Source organism: Pelodiscus sinensis, chromosome 5, assembly GCF_049634645.1.
Source record: "Pelodiscus sinensis isolate JC-2024 chromosome 5, ASM4963464v1, whole genome shotgun sequence".
Classification (NCBI taxonomy): domain Eukaryota; kingdom Metazoa; phylum Chordata; order Testudines; family Trionychidae; genus Pelodiscus; species Pelodiscus sinensis.
Window position 1 is genome coordinate 65,113,279 of NC_134715.1, and position 27,997 is coordinate 65,141,275.

The 27,997-nt window shown below is 42.2% G+C and overlaps 2 protein-coding genes and 1 long non-coding RNA gene across 25 annotated transcripts in view; 1 reads left to right on the top strand and 2 right to left on the bottom strand.

Moving 5' to 3' along the window:
• The window catches only part of LOC112546253 (uncharacterized), a 245,657-nt gene extending 242,537 nt beyond the window's left edge, over positions 1–3,120 (bottom strand). For all 4 annotated transcript variants that reach the window (XR_012904209.1, XR_012904208.1, XR_012904207.1 and 1 more), the window contains exons 1-2: positions 2,849–3,120; positions 1,517–1,586 (exon numbers count right to left, since the gene is read on the bottom strand). This is a non-coding gene — a long non-coding RNA (uncharacterized LOC112546253). The remainder of the gene's footprint in view (positions 1–1,516; positions 1,587–2,848) is intronic.
• A 70-nt stretch (positions 3,121–3,190) lies between these two features.
• LOC102448131 (uncharacterized) overlaps positions 3,191–27,997 on the top strand; it is a 64,392-nt gene continuing 39,585 nt past the window's right edge. For 3 of the 6 annotated variants that reach the window (XM_075930191.1, XM_075930192.1, XM_075930190.1), the window contains exons 1-8: positions 3,193–3,801; positions 9,229–9,315; positions 15,067–15,297; positions 16,394–16,416; positions 17,082–17,227; positions 17,484–17,581; positions 17,688–17,789; positions 20,314–22,135. In XM_075930191.1, the coding sequence (XP_075786306.1) occupies positions 3,316–3,801; positions 9,229–9,315; positions 15,067–15,297; positions 16,394–16,416; positions 17,082–17,227; positions 17,484–17,581; positions 17,688–17,789; positions 20,314–22,135 (2,995 nt within the window). In that variant the 5' untranslated portion in view covers positions 3,193–3,315. Of the gene's footprint in view, positions 3,802–9,228; positions 9,316–15,066; positions 15,298–16,393; positions 16,417–17,081; positions 17,228–17,483; positions 17,582–17,687; positions 17,790–20,313; positions 22,136–23,115; positions 23,276–24,160; positions 27,206–27,997 lie in introns of those variants that run through there. The other 3 variants (XM_014574956.3, XM_006111696.4, XM_075930189.1) reach the window with 3 other exon arrangements.
• DDX60 (DExD/H-box helicase 60) overlaps positions 21,941–27,997 on the bottom strand; it is a 215,643-nt gene continuing 209,586 nt past the window's right edge. For all 15 annotated transcript variants that reach the window (XM_075930180.1, XM_075930174.1, XM_075930179.1 and 12 more), the window contains one exon: positions 21,941–27,977. In XM_075930180.1, the coding sequence (XP_075786295.1) occupies positions 27,863–27,977 (115 nt within the window). In that variant the 3' untranslated portion in view covers positions 21,941–27,862. The remainder of the gene's footprint in view (positions 27,978–27,997) is intronic.

The following is a 27,997-nucleotide window of genomic DNA, read 5'->3' on the forward strand; positions in this document are numbered from 1 at the left end:
GCTTTGCTACCAGTGGGCTCTGCTGCCCCCGGGGCTCCTGTGCTCTGGGGCTTCCAGGGCTCTGCTGCCACCAGGTCCAACTGTCCTGGGGCCACCAGAGCTCTGCACCCCAGGGCTGCTGGGGCTTCTGGGCCCCTGGATTCACTCCCTGCCATCAGAATCTCAGGGCTCTCTGGTCCCAGTCCACAGAGGGTCAACATGTATTATAATACAACTACAATCAATGTACAAAAAATACTTTCAGCTCATAGCTGTTTCCTACTAACATGAAGCTATTTCATATCAGAATCAGGTTTGAAAAATGTGTACAGATCCAAAGAAAAGAACTTTTTTTGTGTGTCAGATTATGAACTTGCTTTCATGAGTAAAAGTATTGCTTACAAATAATCATACTATATTCCATGGAACTGTTGAACTTCCTCAGATCTGCTGAGGAACAAACCTGGACAAAGGCTGGGCTGGAGCAGTATTGCTTTTCGGGTTGCATATTTGTATGCAGATTCTTAAGAGTAAAGTGATACTCACACACATACATCACATTCATGCTGGAAGTTTGGTGGCAGGCTGCAAGTGCGGTGTAAATTATTTTTTATTTCACTGATGGCTGGAGTGCTGCCCAGGCATCAGCTTCCCAGAGACTCAATCATGATGTTCCTTGGGAGATCCCTTTGGATCTGCAGGGCTACGTCTACACTGGCCCCTTTTCTGGAAGGGGCATGTTAATTTCAGCTATCATAATAGGGAAATCCGCGGGGGATTTAAATATCCCCCGCGGCATTTAAATAAAAATGTCCGCCGCTTTTTTCCGGCTTTTAGAAAAGCCGGAAAAGAGCGTCTACACTGGCCCCGATCCTCCGGAAAAAGTGCCCTTTTCCGGAGGATCTTATTCCTACTTCGAAGGGCACTTTTCCGGAGGATCGGGGCCAGTGTAGATGCTCTTTTCCGGCTTTTCTAAAAGCCGGAAAAAAGCGGCGGACATTTTTATTTAAATGCCGCGGGGGATATTTAAATCCCCTGCGGATTTCCCTATTACGATAGCTGAAATTAACATGCCCCTTCCGGAAAAGGGGCCAGTGTAGACGTAGCCCAGGAGGCTTTACTTCTTCTTCTCTGGTCCCACGTTTCTGCTGTGATGTTACATCTTGTCCAAGTGGGAGATTTTCTGGACACTTCTCAGTTAATTTATCTACTTGCAGGGACTTTGTCTGCCGTAAAACATCATGAATCCTAAACTACTTTTTGGGTTGGGTATTTCTCATTCACACCTCACATGTATTCCATACGTTACATATAAATTCATAAGCAATATGGTTTCTAAGCAAAATGGGGCCTCATAGGCTGGAGTACAAGAAACTGCACTGTACTGCAGATAAAATATCAAAGGAATGATAAAAAGCTTAAGTTATAACTATGGAAGCAAAGGTCAGGGAAGAAGAGAAAAGCAGAGGACTATGTCTGGTCAGCTAGACACCAGCGAGGAGAAGGGGGATTGTGTCTGACTGGTTATAGGAACTACCTGTGTGACTGTTCATCAATGAAAGAAAAGAATCTGCAGTCTGACCTTTCATACTGTTTGAGTCTCAACACTGAAAAAGAAAGAATTTTTTTTACATTCATGAAAAAAATACATTTAAAATAATGTAAGATACGAGAATGGGATGGCTGAGATTACTGGTAACTAGCTAAGGAACCTTTTGTCTGTCTCTTGTTTGACTCTATTCTGGTCAGAAGTTCTCCAAAGTCATTCCCAGCCAACAAAAAGTTAGGAATACAAACTTGCTAGTCCCTGTCTCTAGCCAGTTTCCATTGGCCAGGTATGGACAACCACAACCAATCTCCACCACCAGGAATATAAAGGACTTTTTTTTCAAGCATGGGGGGAAAAAAAAGCAAATCTGTTGAAAAGGTTGCTCCTATAGACACTAGGATGTGAGGGTGATAAAAGGAACCCTGCACTATTTATACTACAGTGGGTCCCTTGTGCTAAGCTCTGTACATATGTACATCCTCTGCCTTCAGAGATCATAGGACCTAGGGGTTGGTTGTGACTTTTCAGCACATAAACACCCCTGCCTGCCTGGTCACTTTGGGGTGCCCTGCACCCCCCATGGAGTGAGGTGCATAGATGAAAGTAAACTGGTGAGCTGCTCTGGCAAGGAGGAGCTGGCTGGATGGGGCACTCAGCAGCAGGCGGCTGTGCAACTGCTCCCAGGCAGGCTTCTGGAGCTCTTCTGTAAGTTGGCATGCTAAGCAGCAGGCAGCTAGGCAGATGGAAGGGGCTGGTTGAAGGGGGCTTGCCCTCCTCCCCCCACCAGTCTGGGACTGCCCCCAGTGCCAAGCCCCTGATTAAACAGGGAGTGGGGGAAGGGCACTCCAGTCCAGTCTGGCTGGGAAAGTGCAGTTTGCTGCATGCCTCTCAATCCCAGCTGCTGAGGAAAAGAACAGAGGAGTAATTCAGGCAAGCTGTGCGTTTTCCCTTCGCTTCTCGATAGTCGGGGGAAAGGAAGAAAAGCAGCAACGACCCCACTTTGTCCAGCTGCAGCCCTGCCCGTCCTGACAAATGGTGCCCTGTTCCCTGTTCACTCCTCCACACCCACAACAGCCCGAGCTCCCCTTTGCCCCGACTCCTGTACCCCTACATCGCCCCTGCTGAGCCCCACACTCCCAGCCCCCTAACTCCTGCACCCCCACATCCTCGCCCTTCGCCCCACATCCTCATGCGCCTGCCCTGACTCCCCATCACTTGCCCTGAGCCGCCCGCACTTAGGTTTCTTGTAGGTCCTGTCCTACCGCACGCGCCCCTCCACCTCCTTGCCCTGAGCCCCCGGGGCCTGTGACAGGGCAGTACCTGTAAGAGACCGAGGTTACTTTCCTCTCTGGCAGGAGGCGCCTTTAGCACGTGGGCCGCAGCGCTTCTTGACTCCTCCCCCCACAGCCCCACCTGTGCACGGCCACGTACAGCCCCGCCCGCCAGTTACTGCGCCGCAGCGGCTACAACGCTCGCGCGCCGGGAAACAGCAGCGGCATCAGCGCCGCCCAGGCCGGTTCGGCTCGCCCACTCAGCTTTCTCCAGTCCGCTAGTCCCGCCCCCTTTTTATTGCGCTACAGTAGGTGGCCTCCGTAGCCCTATTCTGTGAGTAGCTGCAAGTGCTGTCAATCTTCCGCTTTCCTCCAATCACAGACGCCCTCGACCCGGAAGTGTCCCTCCTATCTCGCCTAGCAAGTGACAGCGCGAGGCGGGCGGTTGAAGTTCGCGGCGGGCCCGGCGGCTGGCTCCAGCCCCCCCGGGAGGCGGGTGGCTGCGGAGGGAGGCCGATGGAGGCCAGCTTGACCTGCGCCGTCTGCCTGGGCCTCTTCGAGGATCCGGTCACGCTGCCGATCTGCTCCCACAACTTCTGCAAGGGCTGCGTGCGGGAATGCCTGGCCTCCGGGGAGCCCCCCTCGCGCCGCCCGGGCCCGCCGCTGCCTGGCGCCACCGCCCGCTTCTGCTGCCCGCTCTGCAGGAAGCTCTGCCCGCTGCCGCGCGGCGGCTCCTCGGCCCTGCGGGTCAACACCACGCTGGCGGAGGTGGTGAAGCTGTACAGGGCCGGCGGGGGCGCGGCGGGGCTGGAGCGGGGCGAAGGGGCGGCGCTGAGACGCCCGCCGGCGTCCGGGGCAGCCTGCGAGAAGCACCCGGGCCGGCTGGTGCAGCTGTACTGCCGGATGTGCCGCCGGGCGGGCTGCGGCCAGTGCGTGTCCGAGGAGCACCAGGGCATCTTCCACGCCGTCAATCTCCTGGACACCGTGTACCAGGAGGAGAAGGTTAGCCCGGCCCTGCCCGCTGCCCACCCGCTGTGCCCACCCGGGGGCGGGACGTGACACGCTGTGCCCACCGTGGGGGAACCCAGCGAGTGACTCCTCAGGCTTAGCCCGGACACACCCAGCAGTGCAGGGCTGGCTGGCGAGCACAACCAGCCAGTCCGCATCCTGGGAACCTGTTCGGGCGACACGGGCGAGTGTTGTAATACCTTAGTCAGAGCATTCCCGTCAGAGCTGGGAGGGCCAGGCTGCCGCAATAACAAGTCCTGGTCGTTCTTGTTTACTCCTGCATAGGTAACACGACCGACTTAGTTATCACCGTGCCATAGCAAGTTGTGCTTCTCCCTCTGTTCATATTCCTAGGACTTGGGATGTTAAATAATGGTTAACTGAATAGTTGATTAACTTCATGAATTCCAATCAGTCGACTATTCTATAATCTGGTGGGGGGGGGGGGGTAGCAGTGAGTGTGTTCTGGCCCCACTACTGGGGAGCCCTCTGCCACCACCTGTTTCTGCCTCTTTATCTTTTATTAGAGGCAGCAGCACAGGGAGCTGGTTCACAGGAGAGCCCGATTAAAAACCAGCTCCCCTGGTAGATGCGTGTACCAGCTCCTGTCAAGCTGCCTGCCTCCTGTGTCCCCATGCTGCCCACAAAGGCAGCAGTGGGAAGAGGGGGGCGGGGAATAGGCAGGAGCTGGCACTACCCACTAACACTGGCTCCTGCCTCTTCTCCCCATATAAAAGTGTAACCACTGAAATTTACAAAAATAAACACATTTTAACATCCCTAATTTGGATAGTGGATTTCAGAAAAACAAGATGAAATAGATCCAGGGATATTTCAGTATGAAGAAGGCATGTGTTATCTTCAAGGGAATTTTGCCACGATGGTAGACATTCAGTCACTTTTTCAAGCATCCTCTGAACTAGGAGGTGCATAGTGTATTATGTATTTTTATTTTATCAAAATAAAAAACTCAATAATAATAACTGGGGATTTCTATTATCCCCATATTGACTGGGTACATGTCACCTCGTGATGAGATGCAGAGATAAAATTCTTAATGCCTTAAATGACTACTTCATGGAGCAGCTGATACAGGAACCCACAAGGGGACAGGCAATTCTCGATTTAGTATTAAGTGGAGCGCAGGATCTTGTCCAGGAGGTAACTATTACAGGACCACTTGGGAATAGTGACCATAATATAATAACATTTAACATTCCTGAAGAACACCTCAGCAGTCCAACACTCTGGCATTTAATTTCAACAAGGGGAATTATGCAAAATTAGGAGGTTAGTTAAAGAGAAATTAAAAGGTACAGTGACTAGAGTAAAATCCCTGCAAGCTACGTGGAAACTTTTCAAAGACACCATAATAGAGGCTCAGCTTAAATGTACAGGCAGTCCCTGATTTACGCGGATCTGACTTACGTCGGATCCGCACTTACGAACGGGGCTTTTCTTGACCGGGAGCTCACGGGCGGCAGGTCGCCACCCATGTCCTCCGGGGCGAGAAAAGCTTCTCCCGGTCTCCCTGGTCTGCTGGGGGGTGGGGGGTCTAGCAAAGCCGCTGGACCCCGCCCCCCCCAGCAGACCAGGGACACCCGAGCAAAACTGCCGCCTGGGCGGCTTTGCTCATTTGCCCGGGAGCAAAGCCGCCCAGGCAGCGGGATCCCCGCCGCCTGGGCGGCTTTGCTCCTGTCCCCCTGGTCTGCTGGGGGGGTCCATTAAAGCCGCTGGACCCCCCCCCCAGCAGACCAGGGACACCCGAGCAGAGCCGCACAGGCGGCGCCTTTGCTCGGGTGTCCCTGGTCTGCTGGGGGGGGTCCAGCGGCTTTGCTGGACCCCCCCCAGCAGACCAGGGAGACAGGAGCAAAGCCACACGGGCGGCGGGGTTCCCACAGGACCAACCTGGCAGCACCCCAGCTGCTCTACCCGAGGCGTCCCGCAAAAAAAGCCTGGTCTGCTGGGGGGGGGAGCACTAGCTGCGCCCCCTCCCCCCGGCACCCCAGGGAGACAGGAGCAAAGCCGCACGGGCAGCGGGGTCCCTCCGCAGCTAGTGCTCCCCCCCTCCCCCCCAGCAGACCAGGACGCCTCGGGTAGAGCAGCTGGGGTGCTGCCGGGTTGGTCCTGTGGGAACCTACCCGGCAGCGCCCCAGCTGTTCTGTCCCAGGCTCCAGATTCAGCAGCTGTTGAAACTGATCAGGCTGATTCCAGGAAGCTGAGGGCAGAGCAACTCTGCCTCCGGCTTCCTGTAGTCAGCCCCTGGTCAGTTTCAGTGGCAGCAGCTGAATCTGGAGCCAGTTCCGACTTACATACAAATTCAACTTAAGAACAAACCTATAGTCCCTATCTTGTACGTAACCCGGGGACTGCCTGTACACCCCAAATTAAAAAAACATAGCAAGAGACCTGAAAAAGACCCACTGTGGCTTAACGACCATGTAAAAGAAGTGAGAGATAAAAAGGCATCTTTTAAAAAGTGGAAGTCCAATCCTAGTGAGGTAAATAGAAAGTCACGCTAACACTGCCAAATTAAGTATAAAAATGAAATAAGAAAAGCCAAAAAAGATTTTGAGGAACAGCTAGCCAAACACTCAAAGTTTTTTAAGTACTTTAGAAGCAGGAAGCCTGCTTTAAAAAAAAGCAGTGGGGCCCCTGGAGGATCAAGTTACAAAAGAAGCAATCAAGGATGATAAAGCCATTGCGGAGAGACTAAATGGTTTCTTTGCTTCAGTCTTCACGGCTGAAGATGTTAGGGAGATTCCCAAACCTGCACTGTCCTTTGTGGGTGAATCTCAGGAACTGTCCCGGATTGAAGTGTCATTAGAGGAGGTTTTGGAACAAACTGGAAAAACTTAACAGTAACAAATCACCGGGACCGGATGGCATTACCCAAGAGTTAAAAGAACTCAGATGTGAAATTGCAGAACTGTTAACTATGGTTTGTAACCTATCCTTTAAATCAGCTTCTGTACCCAAGGACTGGAAGAGAGCTAACATAATGCCAATATTTTTAAAAGGGCTCTAGAGGCAACCCTGGCAATTATAGACTGGTAAGTCTAACGTCAGTACCGGGCAAATTAGTTGAAAAAATAGTAAAGAATAAAATAGTCAGATACGTAGAAGAACATAATTTCTTGGACAAAAGTCAACATGGTTTCTGTAAAGGGAAAACATGTCTTACTAATCTATTAGAGTTCTTTGAAGGGGTTAACAAACGAGCGGACGAGGGGGATCCAGTAGATATAGTATACTTAGATTTTTAGAAAGCCTTTGACAAGGTCCCTCACCAAAGGCTCTTGTGTAAATTAGGTTGTCATGGGATAAGAGGGAAGATGCTTTCATGGATTGAGAACTGGTTAAAAAACAGGAAACAAAGGGTAGGAATAAATGGTAAAATTTCAGGATGGAGAAGTGTAATTAGTGTTCCCCAACAGTCAGTCCTAGGACCAATCCTATTCAACTTATTCATAAACGATCTAGAGAAAGGGGTAAGCAGTGAGGTAGCAAAGTTTGCAGACGATACTAAACTGTTCAAGATAATCAAGACCAAAGCAGAACTTAAAAAAGATCTCACCAAACTGAGTGATTGGGCGACAAAATGGCAAATGAAATTTAATGTGGATATATGAAAAGTAATGCACATTGGAAAAAATAACTCCAACTATACATACAATATGATGGGGGGCTAATTTAGCTACAACTAATCAGGAAAGAGATCTTGGAGTTATCCTGGCTAGTTCTGTGCAGCAGCAGTCAAAAAAGCAAATAGGATACTAGGAATTATTAAAAAAGGAATAGAAAATAAGATGAAGAATATCTTACTGTCCCTATATAAAACTACAGTACATCCACATCTTGGATACAGCATACAGATGTGGTCTCCTCACCTCAAAAAAGATATTTTGGCATTAGAAAAGGTTCAGAAAAGGGCAACTAAAATGATTAGGGGTTTGGAACAGGTTCCAAATCAGGAGAGGCTAAAGAGATCGGGACTTTTCAGTTTAGAAAAGAGGAGACTGAGGGGGGATATGATAGAGGTATATAAAATCATGAGTGAGGTGATGAGGGTGAATAAAGAAAAGTTATTTACTTGTTCCCATAATATAAGAAGTAGAGGACACCAAATGAAATTAATGGGTAGCAGGTTTAAAACTAATAAAAGAAAGTTCTTCTTCATACAGCGCATGGTCAACCTGTGGAACTCCTTGCCAGAGGAGGCTGTGAAGGCTAGAACTATAACAGAGTTTAAAAAAGAGCTAGATAAATTCATTGAGGTTAGGTCCATAAAAGGCTATTAGCCAGGGGATAAGGAATGGTGCCCCTGGCCTCTGTTTGTCAAAGGCTGGAGATGGATGGCAGGTGACAAGTTGCTTGATCATTGTGTTCAGTCCACTTGGCGCTGGCCACTGTTGGCAGACAGGATACTGGGCTAGGTGGACCTTTGGTCTGACCCAGTATGGCCGTTCTTATGTTCTTATGGTCTCTTTATACTGCAATTTCAGTGTACTTGCAAAATGTCCCTGGTACATGGGATGGGTATAGGGCATAGTACACCATATGGCACTGTGGCTGTTCTGCAGTTTAAACTATGGGAACCCAGCTAGAAGTAAAAGGTGCGAGGGCAGTGTTTCCTCAGCACAGGAAAAGAGGAATGTGCAATTTGACCTAGGGTTTAACTGTACTGTTGTAGTTAAAGCCAGGGATGTTAAAATGTGTGTAATTAAGAAATCATATAACAGCTGAAATTTTAACTGGTTACAGTGGGGTGGCAATCAGTGCCCCAGAAGCTGGTGCATGTGGTGAGCCAGCTTGTAAGCTGGCTTCCCACACTGCTGCCTCTGTATCCTTGGAAACTGGTGAATACCAGAAGCTGGCTTTTAAATCGACTCCCCGTGTGCATCAGGAGCTTGTGTGCACCATGAAAGTTAACCCATGAGCGTTACCATTTACACAAGTATCAGAGGGGTAGCCGTGTTAGTCTGAATCTGCAAAAGCGGCGAGGAGTCCTGTGGCACCTTATAGACTAACTGAAGTGGAGGAGCATAAGCTTTCATGGGCAAAGACCCACTTTGTCAGATACATGCATCTGACGAAGTGGGTCTTTGCCCACGAAAGCTTATGCTCCTACACTTCAGTTAGTCTAAGGTGCCACAGGACTCCTCACCAGTTATACATTCACATCCCTAGTTAAAACAGCAAAATGTTCTTCTGTAGACAAGCCTGAAGAAGGCCACATAAGAGAGGAAAAATGACAAATGCAAGTTTCTTCATTGCCTTAAAACATGGAAACTCTTTATGTAAGGTACCAATAGGGAAACTCTGTGCAGGTTATAGACAGGCTATAATTAAAGAATATAATGTAGATTTAAAAAAAAAAATTGAATGTGACTTAAGTGGTTATAAACTTCTCTCCTGCAGTTAGCCTTCTTTAGCAGCCTGAAGAAACTGAGAGTAATTAATGAGAATCTGGTGAAGGAATTATCAAGTTGTCCAAAAGATGCTGAGGTAAGTTGTACAAAATGACATCTCTACAGTAGTGGGGTTTTGGTTTTGGGGGTGGGTTTTTTTGTTTTTGTGTTTTGCATTTGCAAAAAAAACCCCAAAACACCCCCCAAAAATGAAAACAACTTATAAAACAACATAAAATGAAAAACTTACCGTGCATTCACTGCTCATGAACAGGGTAAGATAGTCATTTTATATTGTTTTATAAGTTTTCTCTTTATTGTGTGTTAGAAGGTACATGCTATGTATTTTTTAACAGTGGTTTATTTGGAAAACTTTTTAGATTAGTTTTATAGCGATATGTTTTTTGTTTTTCTCTAACAGCAAACATAATATTTAAAAAATGTATACATTTTTGAATGTAGTTAAACATTTTAAGCCAACTTAAGTCTGTTCTCCCAGCACTGCATCTGTGATACCACATATCCCTGCCCCCTCTCTCCTGTGGCAGCAGTGTGAGGGGAGGTGAACAGGGAGGCTGCTCAGTCCACAATGGTCCCAGCGAATTCTCTCCTGTGGACAGTGGCTGGTGGACGCAGCACGAGCTGGGACAGAGGAAGTCTTCCCTTATTGACTACCGGTAATCGTGTAGTCAATAAAAATTGTATAGACTACATGATTAGTGAATTACCTGCCTCTTAACATCCTTATTCTGCAGCTAACTTAGTTGTCTTCAGTTTCATTTTCCTGTTTGTTCATAATCTGGAAAAGAAAAACAAACTTTCCTCTTTTTTCATGTCCCAAACAGTTTCTTAATTTGGTATGAATTTGTCCAAAGGAAGAAAATATTCTTCTACTCTGGCAGAAGAAGGCACTGCTGTTAAGTGAAAATATCAGTTCAATCATCTCTGAATCCAAGTGCTTAAATGACTTTCTTTAAAATATAATCAGCAAACCTATTTCTTGAATGGTTTACTCCTAGTTCTGAAATGTATTATAGTTGGCAGTTATTTTGATGGCTGGATGCTAATGTCATATCAAAGTCCTTTTCTTCAGCAGTTAAGATTTTATCTTAATACTGAGCAAGAAAATGCGCTGTGGTAGTGTTTGTCCCATTTTTTTTCAATGCGTGTAATTTAACTCATAGTTCTCTTTTTAAAAATCTTAGTTCCTTCCAAATTTCAACAGAATAAGTAATAAAACAGCTATTTCTCTGCATTTTGTTCAAGGTTACAGAAATCAGTTTCAGAATACTCGGCACGTGCTCAACATTTCTCTTAAACCCAACGTTGAGAACTTTGGCAATGACAAGGCTCTCTATTTTTTCAGTTTTGTTCACACACATGAGATTAGGCCAGTTCTTGATTATAGTGCTCAAAACAATATACTACTGGGTTTCATCGCATGCCTTGTAGGAGAATTAACTTTGTTCCTCCTACTTTTTTCAGAGCAGCTCCTTGATAGTGGTTATTAATGAAGTATTTTGCAATTTCAACAAATGAGCCTTGATTATAGAACACTGAAGTCTTTGGTTAAGAGGTTCATCAAATGAGCACTGAAGCTGTATGTTATTAGCTTGAGACTCTCTTCATTGTCTTCTAAATTTCTTCTCATCTTGGATATGTTTGCAGCATTATCTGTGACTTTCTTAAAATATCATCAGCTGCATACTAGACATTTGAATGTTTTTCATAGTTTGTTACAGCTTTTACTGCTTCTACTGATAAGAATTCTGCTGTGTGTGAATTTCAATCTCGGCGTTTCAAAGAGGTAGCTCTATGAAGCCCGGAGTCAGCAGGGGACTCCCCAGCTAACCCTGCGTTCTGGGGAAATGCTGTGGGGAGCCTGGGATCAGATGGGGAATCCCCAGCTGACATCAGGCTCCATGGCTCTGCCCGATTAAAACGCCGCCACCGCATTCCAAGTGGCATTTCCCCAGAACCTGGGTTTAGCTGGGGAGTCCCCAGCTGACCCCAGGCTCCACGGTGCTTTGGCATTTTAAAGGGGCAGTGCCACACAGCTGAACTGCGGATCAGCTCTGCGGCAGCTGCTCCTTTGCAGTACTCTTTCTATATCAGAGGCAGCAAGGGGGGGGGGCGGAATCTACTAGTTGATAAACTATCCAATAAGCGAATGCTTATCGGATAGTTGACTAGTCAACTAGTCCTTAAGATCCCTTCTTGGCACCCCATGCTGCTGCTTCTGCTACAGACTGCACTGGCTGCCAGCCCCACCCTCGGGGACTATAAAATAGTTGAATAATCAATAAGAATTCATGAGGTTAATCGACTATACAATTAACCAATATTTAACATCCCTAAAGCATGCCCCTCGTACCTCCAGATAAGATAGAGGAACTTCATTAAAATATTCCCAGATGGGCTCTCTTTTACAGCCTGCTGCAGTTATAGGTTTTCCCTTTTAGTTAGAGAATGGTATGGTATATCGCAAATCAATGAAGGCTATGCTCAGAAAGACCTTGAGATTTCTGAAATATGCTGCTCTAACAGACTGTCCCTTCTCACGTTTATTTCCAGACTTCTCCTCCTTGTTCAGATCTATTCTGTCCCAACAATCATCTTATTCATTGAACTTTTTGAAACTTTGTACTTTGAGAGAGTTAATGCACACAAATTTGCAGAGGCACAATAGGATCAAGATCTGTTATTCTCACCTCTATATATCATTTATTATTTTAAAACATTTTTACTGTTAACAAGCATGTTATCTCTGGAGATCCAAATCCATAGTTTAAGAACTGCAAAACTAAGCATATCTGATGGTACCTTCTAGACTGAGCACTGAGTCCCATTGGTTAAAATTGGAAGATTAATTTAAATATGTACAGTGGCCTCTGGAACTTGGTAAGATTGGTTCCTAATCCACAAAATACACTGGTCTGCAAATTGAAACAAAGTTTCAGCTTTTTTGATAAAAATAGGTGACTTTACATAATTTTGCTATGCTGATTTAAAAAATGGCATCTATTTTGCACTATCACGTATGGATTTTTCACAAATCAAAAATTAAAAAATGGACATTTTTCATGCTTTTTATTCCACCTTATGCATTAAAAACTTGGTAAATAGCAAGTTATAGTTCTTTTAGAAGGTCTGTTGTAAGTCATTGTTTAAAGAACAAATGAACAAAGTGTGACATTTAACAACTGAGTAATTTTAAATGATTAGATGCGACTGAATCAATGCTTTTTTGACAACTTTTTATGCATTTCACCATCAGTCTCTCTTTTTAGGAACCAGCAGTAATCAGCCATCATGTTGACATCCCAGCTTCCTTGATATCTCTTTTCCATCATCTTGATATCCTGATGAAATCTTTCCACTTGCTCTTCACTGACACTTCAAGATTTTCAGGAAAATAATTATTTTCAAGAACTTAAAACTATATGCAGCGACTTATTTTCAAGATCTTGCATGCAAAAATACCTCCAAATAATAGCATTCATTTTGATGAATACAATCTAGCTTAATTTTGTTGAAGAGGATCGCCAAATTATTATAGTATATGTTATAGGAGTAACAAAAGAGAATGGTTTCATTGTTTTATGTTTTGAATGATATTTATGTCTGTATTTTCTGCATTTCTTCTGCATTTTTCAGGTAATCCCCTAACAGGGCATCTCGAGGTTGTATGAATGATCCAGACATATTTTGTTACATTTGTGGCAGTTCTGTTCCAAAGTCTTGATCCCTAAGTTTTATACTAAAGTAGGTGTGATATACGTTTCTAACAAAATCTGTTATATTCTGTCTTTGCTTCTCTGGATCATCCCCCATGTTAGGGAATTACCTGAAAAATGCAGAAGAAATGCAGAAAAATGCAGAAAATACAGTTGTAAATATTCTTCAAAATATAAAACAATGAAACCATTCTGTTTTGTTACTCCTATAATATATAATATAATAATTTGGCAATCCTTTTTAACTAAATTAAGCTAGATGGCATTTATTTTGACAAATTCAATTAATTTGAGGTATTTTTGCATGCAAGTTCTTGAAAATAAGTCACTGAATGTAATGTAAAACACACAATAGCATTTTTGAAAAAGTAGACCCAAGTTTTCAGAAAATCTGTACATCATGGGCAAAAATGGATATAATTTTTGAACTCTGCACCCCAAAATTAGTTAAGAACAGTTATTTGTGTTAATATGAAAATATAATGTAAAATACCTTTTCCTTTCCATAGATGAGTGGCTTGTGTATGTCATTACATACTTAGCGCTGCTGCTGTGTCTGCACTAACCCCGACATTTAGCATTTTCACTGATGGTAGCCGTGGTGTAAATCCATAAGAGATAAGGTTCCTGTGGATGTTTGTATGTTTAACTGTTCTGCTAAAAATGCTCAGAGGGAGTATGAGGTATTTATGAATATTATTAATGTGGGGTACCATTAGACAATAACATATCAGACATTTTTATTAAATCCAAAGGTTGAATAGTATTTATACAATTACTTCAGACATGTCTTCCAAAAAAAAACAATTTATTACCTCCACTATAGTAACAAAACATTTCTAAGTACAGGTTGGACCTCCTTGGTGCGGCACCCTCAGAATCTGACTGGTCCCAAATGAGGGATTTTGCACTGGAGGTAATTTTTGGACCCTTGCCACTGGCCCCCCTGGCCGGGCCTCTGTCCTCCCAGCTCACTCCCTGCCTCCTTCACCCCACTGCCCTACCAGCTTGTTGGCATCTGCACATGTCGGGGCTTCCACAGGCAGCTCCCTGCTGGCTCGCCACTAGGACTCTCTGGATCCTGTAACCTCCATGCCAGGCCATGGCTATTGCTAGACTAGAGATTTCCGATTAAGAAAGTTTCAACCTGTATCTGTAGCTCTTACTTACAAAATGACCAGACCAGAGAATAGTCCTCTCATCTTGATTTTTTTTTTCCAGCAAAATTGAATTAGAGCTGATAAAGAATGCCCAGATTTATGGCTTTTTCTCTCTTTCAGCAAAGAATTTCATTGTTCATTTGCTAACTTTAACAAAACCTAGTTTGACAAAATTCACTTCCCCTTCCTCCTCGCCCCTTCCCCCCCGGCCTTTCCATTTTATAATTTCCCCTCCTATGAGTTTACCAGTAGAACAATGGGAAATTGTGTGCTTTCTTCTTGGGTGTTTTATTAATTTAGTTTTGCATCCCACGTTACATTCTGGTTTTATAACTCATTATTTTCCCAGCCTCCTTTTATTTGCTAATTAGGGCCTTCTTCCAACTAACCACAAACTGGAAAACAAATCTGTTTGGTTTAAGAAAATAACTTGAATTTTATAACTATTCCTATAGTAATTCTAATGACACAGTGTAAAGAATTACTGTTATCAGATCTTCATGCAAAATACAGTAATTCATCATTTAACGCTACAGATGCTTTTCTGAGAATGTTCGTGCTAAACGAAAACGTGCTATGCGGGGTCAATTTTCCTATTAAAAATAATGGAAAAGGTGGAGGTTGTGTTTCAGATGGTGGTGGCAAAGTCAATTTTTTGTTGGTGTTAGGTCGTCAACATCAACATTAGATATCTAGCAACACAAGTCGCTGCGGTTTGTTAAAACAGAAAGATAAACACGTGAGTGTGCGGAGGAGCACTGTGACCACGTGTATTCATCCGCTCATGTGTATTACCACTGTTTGCACCAACTATACCGCCCCACGAAATAGTCCACCACTTGATTATTTTTGTGTTTTTTGAAAAACGTTCCCTCAAAAAATAGTGTGCTATTACGAAAACGTGTTAAGCAGCCACGTGTTAAATGAGTAATTACTGTACTTTGTTTCTAGACCTTGAACAAAGAAGCAGAGATAATTATGTTGGCATTTGAAGACATTTTCAAAACTCTGGAAATGAGAAAAAAAGAATTGCTAGAAGACATTGAAAGTCAGAGAAATCAGAAAGAGAAAGAATATCAAATTTGGAAGAAAATGAAGGAAACTAACAAGAAAACCATTGAAAGTTTTCTGAAGGATTGCGAAAAACTTGTTGATGAATGTGATCCTGAGCATTTCCTTGAGGTGATAACTTTTATTTTGTCTCTTAATTGCAGAACATTAGAACACTATGTGTACATGTAACATGCATGCCCCGTTTGGGACTTCCCTGGAGCTACTTAAACTCAAGGCAAATTCTGTTTAGATATTGTATTGTAATCTGCTTCTCTGAAGGGGTAATTCTGATAGGATTCTCATTTCCCTTCAGAGTTTAGAAGAGAGCCTTATTTTGATGTGATGGTAGGTCACTTGAATTTTTGTGGTTACTTACTTTCTTTGGAGAACATTCATTTCCAGTTCAGTCAGGAACTGATTAGAAAGCACTTAGAGAGGTGGTTAATTAAACTCCTGTGAGTCATATACTCTCAAGCAGTGTGGTGGGTCAAGTAGCTGCATTTTAAAATGCCATACCTATCTTTAGTGACCAAAACTTTTATGATTTTGGGAACTCTGTCTGGACTTATCTACATGACAATGTATTGCACTCTATTGGATGTGATTTCCAATGCCCACTAATGTGCATTAATTGCCTTGTGTAGGTACTCCTTGGTGTGTTTTAACATAGTTGTTTATATCTGTTTTATGTTGGAAGTACCCGAGGTAGCCTTTTGTGTGTACCAGCAGGGTCTTCATGGACCAACTAGTGTGCTCTAGAAATCATTTCCCTGCAGGGAGTGAGTTATCCTGAATGATATAGGTACGTCTAGCATAGACCAGGCCAAAGGAACTTTTTCTGCATGGGAGGGTATGAAAATTCCACACCCCTGAGTATTGCGGTTGGGCTCAGTTTAGACAGTGCTGGAATTCTTCCATCAACCTAGCTGATACCTCTCCTTTCAAGTGCAGGCAAGCTCTTAGTCTTGTATGTCTTGAATGTTATGAAACCGGTTCCTTTGACCTCATAACAAGTAATTTTTCCTAGATGAACACACACTCTCTGTGTGATTGCTGCTTTTTTAAAACTCCTGTGAAAGCTAAAAGCTCCAGTTACGTTTTTGGTGAAACTGAAGATTTTTTTAATCAAGTTTAATTGATAAATTTTGTGAAATACTCTGGGAAAGTAATTGTTTGATTTTTAAATAACATCCTTAACTCTAATACAGCTTTGTTTTAATTACAGGTGGCATGTGGCTTGAATAAAAGGTACATGTGTTTCTTGAGTTGTAGTTATGGTTTGTTAGTGTATAGCTAAGGCAATCAGATACAGCAAAGTAAGTTTAATTTAATATTCATATGATGAGGGCAGGGTTGGGAAAGGAGTGTCCAGGGAATGCAGTGGATTGATTAATATGGGAAGCTCATAGAAGAACTTTGAACAGTGATTAGCCTTATTAATATTTGACATTACTTTGATAGATTTATTGGTGAATAGATAATAGTGGAGTTCAAAGTAATCATTTTAGATGCTTATTAATGCATCAAATTTGATGCATTAATGAGGTAAATGCTGTCCTAAAACATCATTAATACTATCTTGTCCAAGAAAATAAGGACGTATTGGCAGACCAGTGGTCCATCTAGCCTGACATCCTGTCTTCTAATGGTGGCCAATGCCAGGTGCTTCAGAGGGAATGAACAGAATAGGACAATCAAGTGATCCATCCCCCTGTTCCAGTCCCAGTATCTGTCAGTCAGAAGCTTAGAGATGCCCACAGAATGGAGTTGCATCCCTGCCCATCCTGGCTAATGGCCATTGGTGGACCTATTTTCCATGAATTTATCTAACTTTTTATTTTGAATCAAGTTACAGTGTTTTGCCAAGAGAAACAAAAATAGTTGTTTTAAAGGATTTTTTCACTTTTTTCCAGAATGAAAACTCAGCTAGACCTGATGCACATAGCATCTAGCTATGAAAAGGTGCCGGAGTCTACCCAAAAGCAAATGGATATCAAATCTGTTGTTAATGAAATCTTGGCCTTGCAGTTGACTTCGGGTGATTCATGCATTGTTAAAGGTAGAAAAAAATGCATATATTTTGAACATCGTGCTCAACTCGTTATTTTGCAACACATAGATGTTTAAAATAAATTAGTTGTTTTACTACAATAGGTTTTAATTTTATATTAAAGCACAGTTCAGTTTGTAAAATGGAAGTTTTTTTAGCTGCCCCTCTTTCATAGCTTTAAGTTTATACCTGAGTTTATACACATACATGTGTATGTCAAACGGTTTTTTTAGATCAATCTTACTTTTATTCCTCTTTTTCACAGAAATTATTTCTGAAGGAAATGAAAGTTTAACTGAAAACGTATGTAAAAATAGTGCAAAACATTGCAAAGATCAGAAAAACATACACAACGTGTTTTATGTAAGTTCTTGTTTACAAGAATTAATACACTTTTTTAATGGTTAAATATGTTCTCTGTTCATTATTGGACTTGATAAAGTCAAACATCTGATGCAACTTTTTTCAGCCTGTAGTGGGACATGAGGAAACTTTGACTGGTGGTGGTAATGTCTGTACCCACTTAATGTCAATATCAGGCATGTCAACATTTCAGAACATGAGTCATGAGGTAAGAATGCATTTTAGTGTAAATATTGCTCACCTACTAATTAACCTTCTTCCAAATTTTTCCAAACATTGTTTTGTATCGTCACAGTCTCTTACTTTTCTTGCAATGTACAATGGACTTGCTTCTCTCCTCCCCCCTCCACTCCTCTTATGCTAAACTGGTATTTTGACATATCAGTGACCTACTTCATGACACTCCCTCTGCACAATTTTTCTTTAATTCTTAGATTAAATGTAGAACTCCACCTACAATCTAGCTAGTCCTTATTTATAAGAACTGTTATGGATTGTTAAGTCCAAGTGGGTTTGAGAGGCTAACATTTTTTTTGGCCACATTTGAAGTCCAAGTGGTCCATATTTAAAGACAGGGTAAGCCCAGTTTCAGTCAAAGATATTGTGATCAAACATGTGAAAGAATAATGGACTCAATCAGGATGAGGGGTGGCTGGGCCATTACCAATCTAACATTCAATGAAGGTGCAAACAGCTCTTTGTGTAGATTCCTGTGTTAGTAACCCTCCCTATCTATTGACTTTGATCCTTATCTGCTTTGTTTTAACTGGCCTATCTTCATGTGCTTACTGATGACCCTTCTGCCTTCCTGTTTTTTCCCATTGATTTTTTTTCATAACCTCTACTCCTTATTCCCCTCCCCCCTTTATTTCCTTCCCCCTTATTTATTTTGAGTCTGCTCCTCCTAAACTCAAAACTCCAGTCATCTGAAGAAGTGGGCTGTGCCCACAAAAATTCATGATACCATCTACATGTTTTGTTAGTCTATAAAGTGCTACCAGACCATTTTTTGTTTTTCAAGCTTATCCTGTACAGACTAACTCGGCTACCCACTGGAGCATGTGAAAGAATATATACCTCATTTTTTCCTGAGAAATGGTTAATAGTCTGTGTTGATATTAGGGGTGTCAGCATGTTGTCATTACACAATTTAACTGATAAACCCAGGTATGTGCCAGATTCCACAACCACCTGCTCCCACATCCTCTTCCCCTGCCCCCACTGCCTCTCACAGAGGCAGGAGAGAGGGCACAGATGGGAGCCAGTACACGTGGGAAGCAGCTTTCAAGCCTGCCCCCTGACCTGTTTCCTCTTTATCAGAGGAAGCTGGGGAGGAGGGGGTGGCGGAGGAAGTAGGGGGCTCCTTGTTGCTCCCTGCATATAAATATGTAACTGCTAAAAATTCCTGCAGTTACACATTAACTAGCATGTGTAAACATCCCTAGTAAAGATGTTTAAAAACTAGTCAACTATCCGATAAAACATTTGCTTATTGGATAGTTTGACTACTCGAGAGGCACTTTCACATTTCAAAGGAGGAATGCGGAACTCCACATACAGCTGGGGGCCAGCAGGAAGTCCCACTGACTCCGGACTGCATGTAGGTACTTTCTTAGAAATGTACAAGAGTCTCCAGTGGGAGCTGTTGTGCATTTCAAAGCCATGGAGCCCGGGATCAGCGGGGGACTCAGAGTCACCCCGCTGGCCCCAGGCTTCCCGCAGCATTTCCCCAGAACCCAGCTGATGCAGGCAGCTGCCCCTTTTTTAATCGCACGGGTGTGTGGTTTAAAGGGACAGCTGCCGAACAGCTGATCCTTGAGGAGCTGAAATGCCACAGGGAACTCGAGAACCCAGGATCAGCAGAAGACTCCCCAGCTGATCCTGGGCTCCTAGCAGCATGCAACGTAGCATGGAGCCCGGAGTCAGCAGGGGATCCCGCTGGGGACTCTTGTGCATTTCAAAGTATGCAGCCCAGAGTCAGCGGGACTTCCCGCTGGCCCCGGGGCTGTATGTGGAGCTCCACGTTCCTCCTTTGAAATGTACAAGTGCCCATTGACTAGTCAATTAATTGCATTTTAACATCCTTATCATGTCCATCTTCCTTCTGTAGCCAAAAATGTCTTAAAAAGATCTTCCCTCTGAAGTCCATCGAAAGCTATTTTGGCCTTCCATAAACAGTGCCTCTGCAGTTCCATATTATGGAGAGTTAGAGGCATTTGCGTTTTGTAGACATAAAATGAATCATCCTTTGACTTGTTACCATAGATAAGTTTTTAAGAGTTATGTACCTTAATGTGACTAAGAAAATATAAATTTTAAAAATCATTTACCCTGGACAGAAGTACTATATTCGATTTTAGGTTTTCATTCGTCTCAGAACAATTCTAGAAGTTTCTTGCACCTTAAACATTTAATTATTGCTATTATCAGGATTGCTAAGTACATTACTTTGTGCTTACAGAAATGTACTAATTACTTCAATGGTATGTGTGTCAATTAATGACTATGGATTTTGGTTGTAATTAGGTTGCTTAAATATTTCGCTTTTAAAATTGTAATAGATTTCTTCTAATCTAAACAGCTATATTTTTCTCACCTTTTGTAAGTAAAATATTCTAAGTAAATGAAGTAGTCTGAGAACTTAAAAGCACAACAAATGAACATAATAAAAGAACATTCAAATTTGACTGCTTTCCCTTATGCTAAATAATTTGATTTTTCTTTAATTGTAGGAAGTACGTTATAACTATTATATGGTTCATCAGAAATCAGATATGTTGAAGACACAAACTTCACCTGCAAATACAAAGTGCATATTTGCAAACAATGATTCAGCAGTCTCCCTTCTGTCCTCATCTCCCAAAGTGAAAGAGGCACAGAGAATAAAAACACAAAAATTACAAAAAGGAAGTTTTAGTAACACTAGTTTTTCCAATTCCAGTAGTTGCAGTTTCAGCTTTCTACCTATGAACTGGAATTTCTCTGAATTAAACAGTGACTTGAAGTTATTTAATGGAACAAGATCTCCAGAAATAAGCAAACTAACCTCCTCAACAGAAAATTCTAGTGACTTGCTAATTAAAAACCAAGTAAATGTGGCTCAAACATCACGGGTTCCTATTTCTATGAAAACGCTAACAAATCCTGGCACTTCACCTGGCTTATTAAAATCAGCAACAAAACCAATTACTGTTTCAAATTCAACCTTTTTAGGTGCTTCTGCAGAGAGCCTTTTAGCTCCACATTTTATCCCCAATTTAGGTATTAATTCAGCATTACCCAATTTAATTAACACTGCAGATACATATTCTTTCAATAATTTGGGTTTCCCCAGTTTTTTTATGGGAAGATGTGATACTCAAGATAAAATGGATAAACAAAATGGAAATTATACAGAGCTTAACTTTTCAGCTTTAACTGATACTAAAGCTTCTTCTGCCTCTACAAGTCCTAAACTAGAGTCAGCAGAAAATAGAAAGCCAGCTTTTTCATTTACCTTTAGTAATTTAGAAAGAGATTGTTTTACAGTCTCTAAATTGAGCAATTCATTGAAGATTTCACCATTTTCCAGCTTATCTGAAAAGCCAACTGAACAAAGTACAATATTTCAAACAGGAAATGAGACTGTCTCTGTAAGCAAAGACATAGAATGTAACTGGCTAAAATCTCCTACAGTTGTCCTGCAGGAGCCAAGTGCCAGTACCTCAAATTGCACTGCTGCTACAGGTGGCAAAATATATAGTGGTGCAACTGAGAAGAAAAATGTTTCCAAGACCCAGTCTCTCCCCTATAATGACATATTTTCCTTCTCATCAAATAATTGTATTCCAGAATGTAAATCTTCACCTGTAACCTCATTTGAAGGCACTTTCAAAAGTACCTCTTCTTCAATGTTGCTTTTATCTAATAATGAAAGTGAAGAAATGAAAGTAGAATCAATTGACAAAGCTCATTCGGTTCTAGAAAAACCTACACTTCTTGCATGTACAGAGGTCATGTCTGAACTTACAAATCCAAAGAGTAGCAATTCTTTTTCTTTGGATGTGTCTATGAAGACTGAATCTAAAGACACTCTTGCTCAACAAAAGTCTTTCTGTGATCCAGCTGTAGTCAGCTCCCTATTTTTAGATGTCCTTCCTAGTAAAGAAAGCATTATATTTTCCACTGATCCTGGTGTTGCATCAACTAAACCTAATACAGATGTGAAAGTTGAAGACAATATAAATATTGCTGAAACCTCTGAGTCACACCGAGATTTAGAAGAGATTTCTAGGAAGCAAGATGAACGTGAGACTCTGTTACAGAATGCAGCTTGTATTACTCCCGTGACTTGTGATCAAACGTTTTTAGAGGGCTCAGCACAAGCAGTAGGTAAAGAAGATGAAATACTAAATAATTCAGACTCTGACATAGAAGAGTTAAGTCAAACATCTATGTTAAGTGACTGTAGCAGTGCATCGGAATATTTTTCTGTCTCAGAAGACAAAATATCAGCTAGTGAAAAACCAAGTACTTGCACCATTGAGAATGAAATGGAAGAGAATTCCCTTCAAGGTAAATAATAATCAGGTATCTGTTTAGATACGCTAGAACTTGTAAATGTTTTCCTCAAATACATAACCTGTTTAAAAAGAGGTAATTTCATGTTTGTTGTTTGAGTTCTTTTTGTGTCTCACCATGAACCTTAAATGGGATCTGTTTGTAATAGGAACTATCATAATCAACTAGCATTCAAAAGAAAGTAAGGATACTATTTTTATGGTATCAATTGTCAAAACTGATTAGCAACCTTCAAAATATCTTCCTTTGCTAGAAACATGTTTAACACTAAATTCGATATCCTTGAGAAAATGCGATGCTTGTAGAAAGTGGAAGCTAGAACTCTAGTTTCAGCAGTAGATATGGAATAATCTTTGACTACATCCTGATTGCTCTCCATGTCATATTATTTAGCATATATTGAACATAAGAGCAGTTGTAAGCCATTTTATTCTAGTAATTGAGAGAACATTTAGGTTTCTCCTATGCTTTAAAAATAAAAGCTCTGAATTAATATTGGCATAAATTGGTGGAGAAGATTGCTTACACTTCATAAAATACAACCCAAAATCAATACTGTAACAGTCATTTTTAGTGGATTAATGATACAGGTTGGATCTCTCTCATCTAGCACTGTTGGGACCTAACTGGTCGAAAATGAGAGTATTTGCTGGACCAGGGGGAGGTCTCCTGCCAGTAGCTCCCAAGCCCATCGCTTGCTGCTGGCAGGCTGCTATAGCAGACATCCTGCCTCAACTTCTTCCACCCCCCAGCCTAGCTTGGCTGCTTGTCCAGACACTGCCAGCTTCCTAGGCAGCAGAGGCTATGGCTCCTGCCAGAGGGCCCCAGCCCCATGCACACAGGGGCAGTGGCACAGCCCTGGACTCCAGCAGGCTGCTACAAGGCCCTGGCCCGAGGGCTGCCCCCAGCCAGGCTGCTGACTCTATTACCCTGGCCGACCCTCCTGACCTTAGGCTCCTGACTCTCTGGTCCAGGGACATCCGTGGCCCTGCTGGACAATAGATACTGCCGGACCAGAGAGTGCCGATTTTTGGAGGTATATCCTGTAGTGAACTTTTGCATGATGAGCACAGATTTCCATTTAAAGAACAAATCAAGTGTTGTGGAAAATTCAAAAATATACATAAAACAAAGGTCAGTATGACACTTAAGGTAATGGCTATGATGCATTGAATCTCCTATTGAGGAAGGATTAATCAGTCCACAGTTACATTTCATGAGTATTATTAGATATATTGCCACCTCCAAAAGAACATTACTACTTTTATGTAGCTATGGTAAAATAGGAATTGCCATACTGAATTGGCCCTAAGGTCCAATCCAGCAAGGCAATTCCTGTTTTACCATAGAGAACTTCTTGGTGTCTTATGAGAGGGTTTTTTCCCCCCTATTTCTTGGATCATTATTGTCATCCTTTTCTGAACCCCCTCTAATTCTGCAGTCTTGTTTTTTGAGATGGGGTGAGATCATTACTACTGTCCATCGGAGGGCATTGTGGAAAGCTGCAGAGTAAAATTAAGCTCTTCTCTTATCCTGTTCCAAAGCACGGATGAACTGTGTCACGTGCACGTGAATATATGGAGATTGCTGTGAGGACTCTATTTTGTACAGGGTTCTTCAAATTATACAACTGGACATGCTACTAATATTTAGAACTGCAGCCTGTATGATTTGACCTAAATGTTTACTGTGTAGATCAGTGGTTCCCAAACTTTTCGGCATCACGCCTCCTTTTTTTATTTTTGAGAACCCCCCCCCCCCCCACACACACACCCCATAGCAGCAAAACTTGTTGGGGGGGGGGGGAAGAGGAACTGACAGGGGCCAAAAAACAAAAATAGCAGCAAAACTTATGGGGGGGGAGTGCTGGGTTGCCTTGGTCTCCCCCCCCCCCAGAATTTCTTCATGCCCCCCAGTTTGGGAACCTATGGTGTAGATGAATACATTTTATAGCAGAAATGCTCTGAAAAGCTAATGTACAGTCAGAAAATTAAATATGTATTGTATGTCTCTTCACAGGACAGAAAATTAAATGTACATCCATTCAGAACACTTATTCAGAAATGTAAATGAATTTTCAAGAAACATTGGTCTTAACACAGATTTGTTCATCATAACACATTTATCATGGTCTGTTGAACCTATGTTGTATATTATGCATCTCCAGATGTTTAGCTTAGTGAAATGTGCCTCTTTTTCTCTGAAAGGATATATTCTAAAGCCAGCAACCTGCTAAAATTGAACTAGAATAAAGTATGTCTTTAAAAGACAAATATCTAGATTTGAAAAAGTGTTCATTCTGACCTTGGGTTATATATATTGAATATAATCAAGTGTGGCAAGTATTTTCTGTAATAGTTCCTAGATGACCAGAAAAGTGTGTGTTTACTGTGTAAAAGTTTATAAGTATAACATTTCATGCAGAGTATCTAAAAACGATTTGTTTTTAGTCACAACTTCAGCCAGTAAGCATGTATTTGGATACGTCCTCTTCTGATTAGTTTCCTCTGGTGGTGGTAGTGGTGTTTACTGACTTCTATAAAAGAAGCAAGTATTTAATGTATTATGAGAGGCAGAATTTTAATTACAGCAGTTGTCAGTGATTAGGCAGAGACTATCAAGTTTTATTTATTAGGAATGTCAACGTATAGCCGATTAAACGATTAACCAATAAATCTGGTTAATCCTATTGATGATACGCACTCTCCTCCCCCTACTGTCTACACTGCAAAACAAACCCATCTACACTGCTTGTTTTTGTGCAAAAACATCTTGCACAAAAAGCATCAGCAGAGATATGCAAATGACAGCGCACAAATGCTAATTAGCGCATCATTAGCATACTCTCTCCTGACATACCTACAGTGTAGATGTAGCTTGAGAGATTAGCTTAGCTTTTTGAGGGCTGAGAGATCCACATCGATTAGAGAGATGTAGCCATATTGACCTTAACCCCTGGTTACTTGCAGAGAGATGAATTACCTGTACTGATAGGCTGCACCTCTCATGGGTGTAGGTAGTGCCCACACTGAAGCACTACAGCAGCACAGTGTATGTGTGCAAACCCTTAGAGCTTATTTTTATATTATTGGCTCAAGTCATATTTTTCCTATCACATTTAAATATGGTACTAAGTGTATTAGCTGGTATGGCCTTCCCACAAGTTAGTATGTGTCAAGTAGCTGTTTTCATAATCAGGTACCAGTTGATCTTTACTTTACTATGCACATTAGCAGTAATTGTTCATGTGCTGCTTGTAACTGGCTTCACTTTTTTTAGTGCATATCTTGAGCGGGATTTTGAAAAATCCACACAAGATTGAACTGCTATCCTTGTAGTCACTGAGGCTCCTATTTATTTCACTTGTTGCAGTAGCAGGCCAATTACTGAGTCCTTTTGAAAATCCCACACTAGAGCACCATTAATTGAGAATTAGTGATCCAGATCCTTTAGTGCCTTGAAAAATCTCACTCTGAAGCTTTAATAATAAAATCTGCACTTCCTAGTACTCTGAAATTATTGAAAAGAAACGGAATGGTCTGCAGCCTAAAGAGTGCAAGAGTTAGTGGTGATTCCTAGAGCTTTATTTCATTATCCTTTCCCTACAAGAAATTTGTTAGAATCTGTTACATTTGTCCATTATGAGTAATGAAAGTTAAGAATTTATTTAGGAACCATTGCCAAGATTGATAGGCCCGACCTTTCCTTTCCAAAAATCATTTCACTAAAATACAAATCATGTATTCTTTACAGGGACCCTCCTACTGTCCAGACTTGTCTTTAGAACACCTTTATTAACTGGTGTAAACCTCTACTTGGATATTCTGAAATTAAGTATTTCCATAAAAGCTTTATCACTCAAGTGGTTGCAGTTATTTACATAAATGGGTATAGACATGGACCAAGTCCACCTGCTAACACATAGCATAAGACTGGTGTGAACAACTTACTGCTAGTTAACTTGCAGATGTCATGTAGGAACTTTTTGCAGAGTAGGGATAGCTCCATTGTCATAGCATTATATATACACAAGGTTGTCACGGGGTGCTCCCTTCCTCCTCCTCCCCCTGTGGTTTCAACCTGCCTTTTAGTGGCCCTTGCTCAGGAGATACGGCCCACCAGCATAGTTCAGAAAGGTCTGTGCTCTGAAAGGCTTTCTTGCCTGGAGATCTATGCCTCTGGTAAGTCTCCCCTGGAAATCAGGAAGGTAAGCGTTGTAGGGTAGGGGGACCCGGGCCCTCCCAGTTCTCCAGGTCTCAACCCAGGGCCCTATTGGCAGTGAATGCTTCCACTGCCTGCTCAGCGGGGCGTCCCGCTGAAACTCACTGAGCTCCCAGAGAGACAAATGTCCGCCCTCGGCTGCTTCCTACCGTCCCTGGTGTCAGGGCTGTTGCTGGGGCTACTGTGGCAGCTCCTGGGGGTGCTCGAGTTCCAGCCCTGCTGGCAGTCTGCCCAGAGTGAACTCCTATCCTGGCTTTTATACAGGTCCAGCAGTTGGAGAACACCCAGTCTGGGAAGAAGGGCGGGACTTCATCTGCCCCCAGATTCTTAACCCCATTCCCTTCAGTGCTGGGCATATTTGCCCCGTCACAAAGGTCATATGAAAGGAAAGCAAATCAGATAATGGTGTTGAAGTATGTGTAAACAAAAGGCACTGAGTAGTCCCGTGGCACCTTGGAGATGAATATATGCCTACATTTAATTTGTTAGTCTCCAAGGTGCCACAGGACTACTCATCTTTAAAGTTAGACTATCATGAATAGGAGCTGCTAAGGAGAGTCTAACTTACCTGAAGAGTAAGGAAAGGGTTAAGTAACTCTGAAAATGCACCTGAGGGAGGGGCCTCGGGATTCAGCCAATGAAATGCAGATAGGAATTTCAAACAGAGAGAGTTTGAAATCAGAGCAGTGTTTTCCCTAGGTAATAAAGGAGTTGGACTCTCCCAGGAATGGACTCCTTGGAAATGTGTAAGTAGGGAGTAGATAAGCGGATTTGTCAAGTGTGTGTGTGCGCGTGTATTAAAAAAAAATTTCACTTGGGTGGTGGCAGCAAATTTCCTTTTTTTTTCTTTTTCTTTTTTTTATAATCTGAGAAACTGTTACCGAACAGGTTTATCCCAGAGTTAGAGACAGGAAGCCCCCATATCTACACTCGAAGTTCCAGATGGGAAATAGTCTGGGTCACGGCTCAAACGCAGCCCCTCTGAGACTCAAATTAAAGGTTAAGCCATTTGACCTTTGTTGCAAGAGACCATCCTCACAGCAGTTTAACTTTTTTTTTTAAAATGTATAATGACTTGAGTATCCCCTATAGCTGTCTGTTAATCACTGGTAGAGAGTGAGCTCCAAGTAGTTGTTCCTAGAAGTGTGAAGGGTTTCGACTTTATTATAGCTGCTTCAAAAAAAACCTCACTGGCTAAAACACAAATTTTAATTTGAAAAAGATACAATTGTCTAGTTACATCATTTGTTAAAACAGTTCAATCTTAAATTTAACTGTTTTAAATTAAACATCCCAAGTATATGACAAGCTTTTAAAATAATTTATAATTCTAATTAAAAGAAAATGTGCTGATTTCTCACTGACTAAAGCACTGTATATTTACTGTAATTTTATTCTAAGTGTGTTTGAGAACAGTGATAATTTGCCACTTAACTTAAATTAGCTGCTAGCCTATTTTCTATGCAAGCAGGAAGACTTGTACTATCCTTTCTTCATACTTTACCAGGTATGACCTCCTTGGGCAGCCAGCTTTGCACTGTAGCTTTCACTCAGTTGTTGAAATGCAAGTACAACGTTGTCATTTGGATCGTCACAGATTTCACCTAATGAAGTTCTGTGTTTTAGAAAAATTAC